We start from the raw sequence: 14,644 nt of genomic DNA, 5'->3' as shown, positions 1-14,644 counted from the left end.
GACTATAGTCTTTGACATGAAAGTGTGAAAATGCAAAGACTATAGTCTTTGGCATGAAAAGGTGTGAAAATACAAAAACTATAGTCTTTGGCATGAAAATATGTAAAAATGAACGTCTATAGTCTTTGGCGAAAAAATGTGTGAAAATGCAAAGACTATAGTCTTTGGCATGAAAATATGTGAAAATACAAAGACTATAGTCTTTGATGAGTGAAAATGCAATATAGTTTTGGATGGAAGTGTGAAAACAAAAACTATAGTCTTTGGCATGAAAATATGTAAAAATGAACGTCTATAGTCTTTGGCGAAAAAATGTGTGAAAATGCAAAGACTATAGTCTTTGGCATGAGAATATGTGAAAATACAAAAACTGTAGTCTTTTGTATGAAGTGTGTGAAAATGCAAAGACTACAGTCTTTGGCATGAAAGTGTGTGAAAATGCAAAGAATATAGTCTTTGGCATGAAAGTGTGTGAAAAAGCAAAGGCTTTAGTCTTTGGCATGAAAATTTGCGAAAATGCAAAGACTATGGTAATTAGCATGAGAATAGGTTAAAATACAAAGACTATACTCTTTGGTATGAAGTGTGTTAACTTGCAAAGACTAGGCTTTGGTATGAAGTGTGTGAAAATGTAAGCTTTATAGTCTTCAGCATAAAAGTTGTGAAAACACAAACACTATAGTCTTTGGCATGAAAGTTTGTCAAAATGCAAAGATTATAGTCTTTGGCATGAAAGTGTGTGAAAATGTAAAGACTATAGCCTTTGTCATGAAAAAGTGTGAAAATGCAAAGACTATAGTCTTTGGCATGAAAATAAGTGAAAATGCAAAGTCTATAGTCTATGGTAGGAAAATGTATGAAAATGCAAAGTCTATAGTCTTTGGGATGAAAATGTATGAAAAAGCAAAGTCTATAGTCTTTGGGATGAAAATTTGTAAAAATGAAAGAATATAGTCTTTGGTATGAAAATGTATGAAAATGCAAAGACTATAGTCTTTGACATGAAAGTGTGTGAAAATGCAAAGACTATAGTCTTCGGCATGAAATTTGTGAAAACGCAAAGAACTATAGTTTTTAGCGAAAAAATGTGTGAAAAGCAAAGACTATAGTCTTTGACATGCAAATGTATCATGCATTATAACACATTTTCATGCAATATATTTCCTGCAATTTCACACATTTTCATGCCAAAGACAATATTTCATGCGTTTTCACACATTTTCATGCAAAGACTATAGTTCACGCATTTTTATGCCAAAGACTAGATAGTTCATGCATTTTCACACATTTTTATAGCAAAGACTATAGTTCATGCATTTTCATCCATTTTCATGCCAAAGACTATAGTTCACATATTTTCATGCTAAAGACTATAGTTCATGCATTTTCACACACTTTCATGCCAAAGACTATAGTCTTTTCATTTTCACACACTTCATACCAAAGAATATAGTCTTTGCATTATCACGCATTTTTATGACAAAGACTATTGTTCACGCATTTTCATCCCAAAGACTATATTTCCTGCAATTTCACAGATTTTCATGCCAAAGACAATATTTCATGCATTTTCACACATTTTCATGCAAAGACTATAGTTCACGCATTTTCATGCCAAAGACTATAGTTCACATATTTTTATGCTAAAGACTATAGTTCATGCTTTTACATGCCAAAGACTATAGCATAAAAATGCTTAAGTCTATAGTTCATGCATTTTCACACATTTTTATGTTAAAGACTATAATTCATGCATGTTCACAATTTTTCAGATAGACATAAAGCAGTGACGTAGCTAGGGACATAATAAAAGTTATTTAATTATTATTAGAGTCATTGTTTATTCTGATGACTGGCAGTTTCTCAAAAATCGACAGGACCAAGTAATATTATTTATAGTGAAATTATTTGTAATCTGATTGGATAAAAGCATCTGAGCATCAGAGCATACTTAAACGTGACGTTTTGCGTCCTCTGCCGTTGTCATGCCAGTATACGAACGTAATTTAATAGGGATTTAGAGGGTAAACTATAAACTACAGAATTATCAAGGCGTCATTTTCTTGAAAAGAAACCTATAAAGTTTTATGAGTTTTAAAAATGAAAGAGTTATTTCGGCTTTCTATTGCGAAAAGTTTCTTGTTTGTCAAAGTTTAACTTTTGCAAACAGACGCATTAGAATTTTGAAGTCGAACTTTAAAGATTTTTAATGAATAAAATCATTTGCCTAAATTGAGCAAATATGCCTATAAGCATGCCAGGCATTAGATATGATAAGTGATAAGGCACAATTCATGTCATAAATGAGCTGCACACCACACTTCATTCCTCTTCAAGTAATAAAGCAATGGTGATAACGCGACAAACTGGAAATTGGCAGAAATGTGGAACAACATCACCTATCTAGTGATAGTAAAATGTGAAAATGAATTCCAGCTTGAAAATGTCGTCACCACGAGTAATTATGTCGTCGATTTAATAAAGCAGATGTCATTGTGAAAATTCTGATCAAGGCCTTCAAACTTGATACAACATATGTTATTTTAACTTGTTTTATGACATTATGCACTTAGCAATTAATTTATCACAGCGTAACATTTCAAATCGATCGGCATTTTCCTAACTTTCATGAACACAGTTCGCATGATGATTTGAATTGAACGTAACCGAATTTTTCGCATGCATTTTTCCTCGAAGGGATGCTATGAAAATTTACAGCCTTCTACAGACCAAAGATTTGTTGCCATTCAAAAAGAGAAAGAAATATCGTGCTGTTGATTAGCAAAGACTTATGAGTCATAAATCATTTTTTCAAGCCCTGATCCTCATTAATATATTGTCCCTCGATAAGCGGGTGTAGATGATGCGATTGCGATTGCTTACACAGTCAAATATAGTGCTCACTTAAAAGATTAAAAATCGTCTCTATGACCACACTCTTGATATTCAAACTTCGTGATACCTGAATAAGTTTCTGTTCTTTCAAAATTTAAAATGCTGATGACACAAATTGTTCTTTACTCATGAAGAATACGATCTGCGACTTGTACAATTAGACAAAAACGGTTTGATGTTGAAAAAGCTCGCTGCTGTATAATTTGTACACAGGTGTTTCTTGGAGTGCAAATGCGAAAACTATACACCACGTAGCATGTGTTGGATTCATTAATTATTGAAATAGATAGTGATCTTCACTTCCTCGGCGGACACAGGCTCTGGAGGAAGAGATAGATGATTGCAAGATAACACACGCAGATTGCAGAAGTTCACTCTATAAAAGTTTTGCAAAGACGCGACAGATAAAGGATCTCATAGTTCAACAAAAACAATACAAATGTCAACGAACAATTCCTCTCAGGGTTTGAACGGACCAACCTACTCCAAGGCTAGCATAATCGGACAAACTTCTTTTAATATAATTATAATCACCACAGCTCTAGTGGGAAACGTGATTGTGATTGCTGCTGTCATTTCGACGCGTAAACTCAGGAAGCCAACGAACTACTTTATTACGTCCTTGGCAGTCAGCGATATTCTCATTGTCACTACGATTGTGCCATTTCATGTTTATCATTACCTGAACTCAATGATTTGGGATTTGGGACCACGCATCTGCAAGATATGGATTTTTATGGATTTTTTATGCGGGGCTGCATCCACCACAAACGTCGCCTTGATAGCAGTTGATCGATTGTTAGTACTATCCTATCCTTTTGTGTACCAAAAATTCATCAATGGTCCACGTTCATTGCTGGCAATATGCTTGGTGTGGTGTTATGCAGCCATTCTCAGCTCGTTATCTTTTACGAACTGGTCAAATGACGCAAAACTAATTCATCAACCCGCTTGTAAGAAAGTCGATAAAAACTATTATCTTGTCGTTTCTGTTTTGGGCATATTTTTGCCATTAGTAATACTTATTGTAGCTTATTCCATGGTCTTCAAACTTGCATTTCACCAAGCTAAGATGATTAAGGTTCACGGAACCCCATGGCAAAATGGCGATCGTGAGCATTGTGTCTTTTCAAAATCTGAAAAACCCATGCAAACGCGAATGCTTATCCGCGAGCTCAAAGCAACGAAGACACTAATGATTGTAGTAGGAACGTTTCTCATTTGCTGGTTTCCGCTGTTTGTTGTATTGTTGGTTAACCAACAGTGCCCAAAATGCATTTCACAAAATCTTAGCTCCCTTGCACAGCAAATCATCGGTATAATCTTTGTGTTCACTTTGCCACGAGTAAACACTGTCGCAAATCCCATCATTTACACTGTTTTCAATAGAGAGTTTCGTGCAGTACTTTGGGTCTTTTGCAACAAGCTTATACGCGTCATTCAGGGAGCAAATCATAGAGATGTTTTTCTTTCATCACGGAGGCAAGCCGCAAGGCTTTGTGAAGTGTATTCTACAAACTATACGGATTCAACAACTAACGAAACAGTCCAAAAAGAGAGCCTTGTGTCATATGGACTTAATACAACAAACGAAGGAAGTCTGTTAACGTCTTTGTTTGCTCGTGATGAATTGGAAATATGTTGTCATGAAACGAGCGTTTGAAATCAAATTAAACACTTGCAATGATCGCCAAAAAATGTATAACAGAAATCGATCGTGGAACAGGCATCTATATACAAAATAGTGTTTAAGGATATCTTTGAAAAGAAATCCCACCGAACATTTTCCAGATAGTGTGTATAAACTACATATATGCATCTGTAAAATTAATTAAAATAAGAGGAAAATGAGTTTCGCCTTTATCTTTACTGAAAAAACAATCGTTGCCCATGCATTAGATTTTCGCAAAAAATTCTGTTCGAAAGACAGATAAATATTTCATAAGTTCTCATTCACAAAAGTCTAGTTTTAAATTTGTGATGAAGTTAAATTACTTAAGGCTTTCGTTACCAAATTTCAAGAGCGACTTAGATAAAAAACCGCAAATATAACTTTGTATGCAAATATAACGTTGATAGGAGTTTTACACCTGGACAAAGTTTAAAGCTACTACGTAAAGGCACAACTTCTCAGCTGCTTTTTATGTTACCTGTCTCTAGTAAACAACAACACTTTTTGACTTCAAAACCCACCTCACACAATGTCCCAAACGACTTGAACACAAAAATTTAATTAGATATATAGGGTCGAAAGCGTATTAGATTACAATCTCCAAACCCAATTCCGAAAATACCTCAGCTAAAATATGACTAATATGGCTTTGACAAGTAGATTCAATTTAGATTTTGGCTTTAAACCAAAGTTGTAGACTATGTGACGTCAAACAGTCAATAAAAGCGTCAATCAACAGAAGGCAATATTTAGTTTTAAGATAGCAACACCTCGCCAGCAAAGTCCTTCTTCAAGCTTACACGACGTTTTCAAAGCATCAATGCGTAGTTTATGTCTTTTCTATTCGTTCAAAAAATCTACCTGCAAGCTTCCTGCGAGTTTATGCTGTCCAGTAATTTTCCCACTGATTTTTTCTCACAACCACATATTCATTAGCACCATAAAAATTGATAGATCATGGCAAAAACTGAATACCAGTTTCAAAACCTCTTTCTCTCTTTCCATGATGTTCTTGGTCAAGAAAGGATTATTTTTAACCGCAAAGTTGCATTGTACATCAGATTGTAGATCCTCATTAAACATCCTCATTTTCCAACACCATTGAACATCGATGAACATTTGTGAGCATCATTGAGAACCACTGGACATTATCGAGCACCATTGAACATCATTGAAAACAGTTGTGCATCATTGAACATTTTCCAACACCATTGAGCATAGATGAACAGTTGTGAGCATCATTGAGAACCACTGGACATTATTGAGCACCATTGAACATCATTGAATATAGTTGTGCATCATTGTACATCGGTGAACAACTTTTTTATTTAGATAACACATCAGTAATAATTCATGTTGTTTTACACGCAACATTAATGGTCCACTGGAATATTAACCTTAAATTTTCCCGTCTTTCTAACCAAAAAGAAAACAAAGCTAAATCTATAGTATCCCGTATCCATCAACACAACATTTCCATTAATTTGCTTCATTTAAATGCTTCGGCACGTTAATAAAAATCATAGACGACGTGAATACGATAGTAATGATAAGCAAGATTAAAAATGTCCTGTCGGCAACCTTTGCAACAATTTCCCACTCATCCAAAACAAACTCTTGTTTCTCACGTTCAAATTCCCTGTCGGCAAGATACTTAATGTTGCTAAGCAACTTCTTCTGATCGCGATGCTCGTTTTCAGATTCCAAATTTTCCAGGTCTTCATCTGTGGTTCGCTCGTGACGTATGACGTCATCAACGCCATGTCCGCTCATAGTTTGATGATCACGTTGATTTGACTCGCGCATTGTCTGTGTACACAAAAAACTCTCTTGCCCAGTTTCCCGTGATGGACGACGCGACATCAATACTTTAGAAGTTTTTTTCTTGTTTGGTGTCGTGATAAACAGCAATGGAGCAAGTATGTCAATAGCAAGAACTCGTATGAAATGAGGTAGTGAGAGCGAATGACGAGTAGAATGATACACATTAAGTATAAGACACGTGATCACTAGTGCCAGGCCAATCTGTGTCATAGACGCCATAAAGAACTTAGCAATCATTGGTGTCACGTCGGAATTAGTCGGTGTATTCTCGGCAACCATTAGCATAAATACAGTCTGTGACAGCAACGTCGTAATAACGAGCGTCACTCGTTCCCCGGTGTTCGGCGGAAGGATGAAGGTTAAAAGTGAAGCGAAAGTTATCAAGATGCAAGGCACAATGAGATTGTTGAAGTAGAATAATCTTTTGCGACGAAAATGAATGTTGAACACTAAGTTGACGTACGGTTCTTTACAACATCTACAAGAAAGAAATGTCATGTGAAAATAATCTACATTTGACGGATAGGTTTCCGTGAAGTATTATAATGCCTCGTTAAATACCTAGTTGACAAAAATATCCCTTGATAAAATCATGCATAATATAATTGAGCGCCAGATTCATCCGAGCACCAAAAATACACAAAAAACGAAACCTAAGATGAAGAGACATGCTGCCACAATTTATACTGTCGCCATGTATGGCTCAAATAATTATAAGCAATTCTTCAATGATAAAACAACTAGAGGCTATCATACTCGAATTTTAAAATTTCTCTGTCCGCCTTAAATGACACCAGATCAAACTCGCCACTGGGTTCATATCTATACAAATCTGTTTTGTCGTCTCTTATAAAAAAATCAATATAAAAGCTATCATAGGTCCATGCTCCAAAACGTAATGTACATTGTTGCTCATCGAAAGGGAAGTACTCGATGTTGACTGGACAAAAACTCCGTATAAGGACAGGATTATTCCAAACGTGCCAACCATTGTCATTGATGACGATCTTTTTCTTAAAGTTGTCTAGTATATGACCTTTTGCACTGTTAAAACAACAGAGTAATCGTCTCAATGAAAGATCTATGTATTACGTGGGTATACAAGGGGTTTCGCAAAAAATGCGTCCTAACTCGCTCACAAACTCCTACAAAAGTCCTTAAATATCCACAATGAACAAAACATTCCACAAACATCCCACAAACACCCCTAAAACACATCAAATAGCCATATTGCGCAAATATTCCACGAACATCCCACAAATACCCCAAAACACATCAAATAGCCTTAATGAACAAACATTCCACAAACACCCTTAAAACACATCAAATAGCCATATTGCGCAAACATTCCACGAACATCCCACAAACACCCCAAAACACATCAAATAGCCTCAATGAACAAACATTCCACGAACATCCCACAAATACCCCAAAACACGTCAAATAGCCTCAATGAGCAAACATTCCACAAACATCCCACAAATACCCCAAAACACATCAAATAGCCTCAATGAGCAAACATTCCACAAACATCCCACAAATACCCCAAAACACATCAAATAGCCTCAATGAACAAACATTTCACGAACATCTCACAAACACCCCTAAAATATGTCAGATATCCACAATGCACAAACATTCCCCGAACATCCCACAAACACCCCTAAAATACATCAGGTATCCACAATGAACAAACATTCCACAAACATCCCTAAAATACATCAAGTATCCATAATGAACAAACATTCCACGAACATCTCAAAAAGATCCCCAAGACACATGATATATTGGCAATTGTAAAATACAACAATTCGAAAGGACATTATTGACAATCACGTGAACCGAATTTTCTTATATAGCAAAACATACATGTGTGAATATAATGTTAAGGCGTGTTTATTCAATAATTACCTATTATATAGTTCAATATCAGGAAGCCAAACCATATCTGGGTCGACGTTAATCGACTTTATGCCTCCGAAATCAGAAGAATTCCACTTCATAAAATCGTTCATCCATCGCTAATAGTTCAAAAAAACTACGTGAAACCAAAATGTGCCATAAAATTATATTTATTATATGGCAAGCGTCACTTCCGGCTAAATGGCGCGCTTTGATTGGCTCAGAAACATTTTTGCGAAATCGACCACGGTCCAAAACGCGTAATTTTACTGTCAAATATAAACAAACTTCGTAATGCAAACAGCAAACGAAACAAAAAACCATTTACGAATGTGAGTCGAAGGAAAAATACTCGGAAAGCAGTTTAACTTTCCAGACGATACAATTTGAAACGATTTCTTTTTACTGACAAGAGCTAAAAAAGTGAAAGCAAAACCGGTAGAAAAAAGGAAGGACGAGAAAGAAAGCAAGCTTCCTGTCATGTCAAATAATGCCATATAATAAACCTTTTAATAACCTCGCTTTCTCGGTCTTTACTGAGAAATATCGGACCTCTGTCTTTTTGTACAAACCTCGCTCTACAGGCTCGGTCTGTACAAAAACACCTCGGTCCGTTATTTCTCCGTAAAGACCTCGCGCTCGGTTATTAAAGGCGTAGTAATACAAGCCTGATAATAATAATTCAACTCACCAAGCGAAGCCAGACATGACTGACAAGAATTTGATCTTTTTCGATCTAAGGGGGAAAATAAGTTAGTCCTATGCACAATGAGATGAAAAAATCGTTAAATAACGCCAGAAAAATAAAAAGTACTTGTTAAAATGTGATGGGGTAGTGCAATACCTATAGTTTTGTAAATGACATAAAGATAGGCTGACATTTTCTACGATAACTCACGACACCTTTGCGAGGCGTTCACGACAAACCTGTAAATGCACTTCCTTGGATATTTGTTGAAAGTTGACCCTAACCGTATTTTTGTGAGTTTTGCAAGTTTGTAAGACATTCTCTTGTGAGAGTAAAAGTCAACGATAATGAAAGGCGTCTTCATTACTTACATAATAGATTTGCATTTAAATGGCCTAACCGCATAGCATTGATGAAGATCCATTTATCCAACGACTAAATTTAGCATATAAACTTGCGCATGTCATGCAAGCCAAGCATAAACAAAGCATGCAAACGAGTTCACGTTAGCATCGGTGCTCAAAAACATGCACTAAAGGCAAAGAACTAAAATATCTGAAAAATGAAATAGGCTGCAAGCGTATTCTGAGTGTGTTCAAAAGGGGAAACAATTGTTTTAATAAGTCAAGAAACACGGGTAAAGCGCGTATTTAGTCGCAAACTCGAAACAAATTCACCTCGAACATAAATAAGTCGAAAACTTAAATTAGGAGTTGTTAGGAACATGAATTTCTTCAAATCCAAAGGGAAGATAAACAAAAATTACATAAAGTAATTTTTTACAGCAAATATCCTTGTGGCTTATGATATGAATCGACAAATTGGTCGAATTTTCACAATAACACCATTTTAAACAATTTGAAGACACATTTAATTGATAAGTGGCCCCAATGGCAACGTTAGTTCAAACTTCTACTCCTACAATGCTAATTTTCCAGCTCAACTATTGTACATTTAGAAAATCAATTCGATTCGTTGTTTTTTCAGTGAATGTACAGAAAAGTATTTCCACTGTATGAGTGAAAAACTGCCTGATTCACTATTGAGTTGCTAAAGTTCCATACCCTTTTATCGGACGGTAGCCAGAATATTACTTGGGGTGTGTTTATTAATATATTCAGTAGTGCACCCACTGATTTCCTTTGAAAGTGATTTGGCTTTCAAAATGAATCAGAAAGGGGCACAACTGAATATATAAATACCCCCGGCAAATTAACGATCAAGCTCACGGCCCTGTCCCTTAACAACCTTTGATCTCCCTGTCTGACATGAAAACTGAAACCATTCTTAACAAATAAAAATGACGTTCGTCGTTTTCTTATACAATCGAAAAAATCTCAAAAGAACTCACTGACCAGATCACTTAGTTTTATTAATCCAATTCCCACTTCGACGGGAACTGCCTCGGTCTTTACGATGACAGGCCGTGCGATCTTGTTGTATCCTTTAAAAATATAGTTCACAAGTCGTTTTTCATCATCTTCGATCCATTCAGATTCTTGCAAGTTCTTCAGCGTCCTCACAACTTGTAAGCAGCTGGTGATAACTAAAAGAACACTCACACATGGCATGAATAATGATTTTAGTTCGAATGAAAAGTCATTTTACCGATTGGGGACATAGACATGATGGGTGTGTATTTATATAGACACCAATGAATTATCTCGACAGACTATGAACAGAACATGCTAAATCGCCAACAGACCACCCCCACTAACTTCCACATTGATATATGTTTTGAAATAGATCTATGTGAAAATTTCACCAAAACTTGTAGTTGCTTCAAAGCTTCGTTTAAAAAAAAACAGCTTTGTTTAAATATCAAAATTTATAAAACTCTTTAGAAAAGGTACACGGATAGTGCTTCATAACTTGATTATTCCGCGGCAACTGTTTTGAACTCCTTACTCATTTGCCGAGAATCGTCCAATTGCATTCCTTGAGGCTTCACTTTCTCCAGTTCTGTAAGTCCTAAATTTTACTATTAAGGGAATAGCTAACAAAAAATCACGCAAATTTTACCTGATGCGAGAAACAAAAGAAATAACGGTTTCATCTTGATGAGCAACTCTGCAAAAAAGAGCATTCAATTATAAAGTAATCAACATAAAAATTATTCTTCGTGCATCCTTAAATAAATGAGATATAATATCAAGTGTAGTATACTTAAAAGGCAAACACCTTTATTATGTAAAACTATTATGAAAGAAATAAAGCATAATATTTGATATGAATAACACATACGTTTTGCCTATACAGCCTGGAATTATAGAGCGCGAAGCTGGATAAATATACGAGTGTGAGCTTTCTCTAACAGTTATCTCAGTTTATCGAGATAGATTTCTTACTTGACAGCAAACGTTAGAAAAAGTGAATGATGAAATTTTGTTTTCGTATTTATACGCACGCCTCTTCTCCACATACTGTGGTTAAACAAGGGAGATATGCATACAAAACAATCTAAATAACTTAAAACAAGCTGGACACGACTCTATCCCGCCGTGCCAATAATTTCACAAAAAAGAAACAATCTCCTCATGTAGCAAAAGCCTGAAAACGTATAAGAAAAAAATGTCAAAAAAACAAACCAAAGATGACGAGCTTTAGGAGGTAAAAAACAGGATGGATTTGTGAAAAGAAGTTTAAATTTAGTTTGTGGGTCATAAATATTTAACTTGAGATAAGAAAGATGCTGCATGTATAGTTTTAAGCTAGCGAACGTTGTTTCTTCGCTTTATCCACAATGAAATTTCGAGACGTTGGAGTTGCCATTATATAATGAGTAGAATAAAAAGAATGCACGGTTTCTTTGTCGACGAATTATCTCGTTTTCTTGAAAATTGTTTAAAGAATTTACCAGCGTGCAATGATGAATAATTTACCATGGAGATCACGTATACGACTGTTCATCAAATGACCAGAATCATCGTGCATTATCTGCAAATGACCGCACAAGAAACCCACATTCAGTAAACCCATTAAAATAATACCAAAGAACACATGAAAACAAGCCATTTCTCGCCTTGCCCCTAATTGCATCACTTATAGCTACATAATCCTCACAGACATCATAATTGCTCTGCAAAATAAGTATTTAACCAACTCAGACAACATATGAAGAGGGGAAAATTGGAAAAAGAAACACACCGCAGTCTATACGTAAATTAGCTCTCGTCAGCCTGAGAAGCTTATAAATAACACACAGTAGTAAAGTGAGAGTGAAAAGAAAGCAAGTGTTTGAATCTATTTTTTAAAGATTTCAGTATATTTCATGGTACAGAACACTTGGTCTTAATTCTGCAACTAGGATAATTTTCTTTAGGGATTTGCATCAACCTCTCACCCTGAACCTATAAGATTTTCAAATCTCACATTTGATAACGTTAGACAATTTGATTCTTTGCCAGTCCATTCATGTGGTTCATTAGCTTATGCAAATCGATTTTCACACGTCTGAGGTTTATCTCGGAATTGCCAACCCACGCTTTCTGCAAGTGGCTATTAAAGATTGAGACTAGTGATAATGCTTTACTTCTGTGATTGAACTGCTGCGATATCTCAAAGCAATCTAAAACAGAGTTCAGGAGTAGCTTTTTAACTAACAAAATGTGAAATAACGTCTTTTCATTTCTTGGCCCAGCGCACATTGACGTTGATGAGCCAGACTTGTTTGTAGAAGTAAATAACCTAATTTGACGTCATTTTTGAGTGTCAAGAATATCAGAATATGGCTATCTAAGCGCGCCTTTGCATGAAAACAAGCCATATTCTGCCACATGAAAACAAGCCATATTCAAGCCATTACCGTTAGACTCAATTTCTTCATTATTAAATTATTGATTTGTGTGGTAAATTTGCGCCAGTCTTTTACTGATCGTGAAATAGTTTGTTATTCTGGCTTAAGATTTCTCTAAAAACCAAATGAGGTATGGTGACTGACGAGTCGAAGACCATATTAACCATATTGTTTAATCTTTAACTCGTTTTGCTGCAAAACCAAATTATCGATAAGCGCTCGATAGCGAATCGGGTGGCCGTTGACGTTATCCGCCATGATTGTTTACAAATCATCTTTCATTAGTCTTCGTTGACAAAATTCAAATCTTAACATGACATCTTCCCTTTCAGAAGATTGGCAGATCGAAACGAAGAACGTTTCCGAGAGAAATAGGTGTATGTTTAACCAGAATCTAATGAGTGATATCACTTTTGTTGTACGAGACGACGAAAGAGACGATGGGAAAAGATACATCCCAGCTCATAAATATGTGTTGGCCACGTCAAGTCCCGTTTTCTACGTAATGTTTTACGGTAATCTAGTGGAGCAATCAAATGAAATTCACTTACCCGACACGGAGTATGCCAGTTTTCTTGAATTCTTACGGTTTCTTTATTGCGATGAGTGTAAACTGTCGGTTGATATCGCAATCGACGTTTTGTATTTGGCAAAGAAGTATCTTTTGCCATATCTGGAAAAGTTATGCAATAATTTCTTGCAAAATAGCATAACGGCATCCAATGCCTTCACGTTGCTCTCCCAGTCGTTGAGAATTGGCGAGGAGGATCTTCAAAAAAAATGCTGGTATTATATTGATTCGCATTGTCAAGAAGCCCTTGCATCGGATGCCTTTTTGAATGTCGAACGAGAAATAGTGCAAAGTATGTTAGAACTTGAGACATTGAACGTTAAGGAGATCAACCTTTTTCAGGCTTTGGCGAAATGGTCTGATCATCAATGCAAGATGCAAGGTTTAGAGTCGACATCCGAGAATAGAAGACTTGTGCTTGGGAATGCAGTTTACCAAGTTCGTTACTTGACCATGACACAGAAGGAGTTTGCTGATAATGTGTCAAAAACGGACCTTCTCGACAAAGATGAAGTTATAGCAATCTTTCAAATGCTTAGTGGTGTCACACCTTCAAACAAGGAGCTACAGGAGACCTTTAGCAGATGCATTCAAGGTAAACCTCGTCAGCTTAAACCAACCGAGAGATGTTCCCGATTTACCCAGGACCAGATCCGCACTTCCAAAACCCTCGGTGGTTGGCAATACACTTCGGGCCATCCGGATATCCTCAGTTTCAGTGTGGACAAGGATATATATTTTCATGGTGTTCGCTTGTTTGGCTCACTTGGTCATAACAGCAGATACAATGTTGAGCTTTCATTCTCTAACGTCAAAATTAATGAAAAATACTACTCTGAACGTAAGAACACTTTAATTCCCGGTTTTGATGTGCTCCTGCAATCACCTGTTGTTGTTAAGAAAGGCCAGTGGTATGAAATATCTGCTCTTATACAAGGCAATGGATCCTATTATGGTGAACGTGGTGTAAGCTCCGTCAAGTGTGCTGGAATCTCCTTCAACTTCCGCGATTGCCCCGATCTCGATGTTCCTAATAATAAAACCCTTTGCGAGCGAGGACAGTTTCATGAGATACTTTTTTCTCATTGTTGTTATCCATAAATATTTTTGAACATGTAATTAATGGTCCTTAATAAAATATACTTTCCTTGTGTATCATGGCAAATTCCTGATTGGGTTTTTAATTACATTCTGTACCGGAAAATACATGCTATTGCACTTAAGCCCCTGCAGCCAGTAGTACACACCACTATTCAACGATCTCTATTCATTTAAATAAAATGCCATGCAAAATCT

The 14,644-nt window shown here is 36.1% G+C and overlaps 3 protein-coding genes across 3 annotated transcripts; 2 read left to right on the top strand and 1 right to left on the bottom strand.

The window, feature by feature from the left end:
* Positions 1 to 3,267: 3,267 nt before the first annotated feature.
* On the top strand, positions 3,268 to 4,746 carry LOC124438619 (D(4) dopamine receptor-like). The gene has a single exon (XM_046988794.1). The coding sequence runs from the start codon at positions 3,335 to 3,337 to the stop codon at positions 4,556 to 4,558; it is 1,224 nt and encodes a 407-aa protein (XP_046844750.1). The 5' UTR covers positions 3,268 to 3,334; the 3' UTR covers positions 4,559 to 4,746.
* Positions 4,747 to 5,110: 364 nt separating this feature from the next.
* On the bottom strand, positions 5,111 to 11,466 carry LOC124438618 (neuronal acetylcholine receptor subunit alpha-7-like). Its single transcript, XM_046988793.1, has 7 exons — positions 11,226 to 11,466; positions 11,004 to 11,051; positions 10,337 to 10,527; positions 8,985 to 9,029; positions 8,303 to 8,412; positions 7,148 to 7,435; positions 5,111 to 6,869 (listed from the first exon to the last, which is right to left on the bottom strand). Exons 2-7 carry the CDS (start codon positions 11,035 to 11,037, stop codon positions 6,047 to 6,049), a joined length of 1,491 nt encoding a protein of 496 aa, XP_046844749.1. The 5' UTR covers positions 11,038 to 11,051; positions 11,226 to 11,466; the 3' UTR covers positions 5,111 to 6,046.
* Positions 11,467 to 13,010: 1,544 nt separating this feature from the next.
* On the top strand, positions 13,011 to 14,513 carry LOC124439123 (BTB/POZ domain-containing protein 6-like). Its single transcript, XM_046989342.1, has one exon. It carries the CDS (start codon positions 13,091 to 13,093, stop codon positions 14,447 to 14,449), a length of 1,359 nt encoding a protein of 452 aa, XP_046845298.1. The 5' UTR covers positions 13,011 to 13,090; the 3' UTR covers positions 14,450 to 14,513.
* Positions 14,514 to 14,644: the final 131 nt, after the last annotated feature.

This window comes from Xenia sp. Carnegie-2017, unplaced genomic scaffold (assembly GCF_021976095.1).
Source record: "Xenia sp. Carnegie-2017 unplaced genomic scaffold, XeniaSp_v1 HiC_scaffold_19, whole genome shotgun sequence".
Taxonomy (NCBI): domain Eukaryota; kingdom Metazoa; phylum Cnidaria; class Anthozoa; order Malacalcyonacea; family Xeniidae; genus Xenia; species Xenia sp. Carnegie-2017.
The sequence above is the reverse complement of the archived record's forward strand: the minus strand, read 5'-3'. Positions and strand labels throughout refer to the sequence as shown.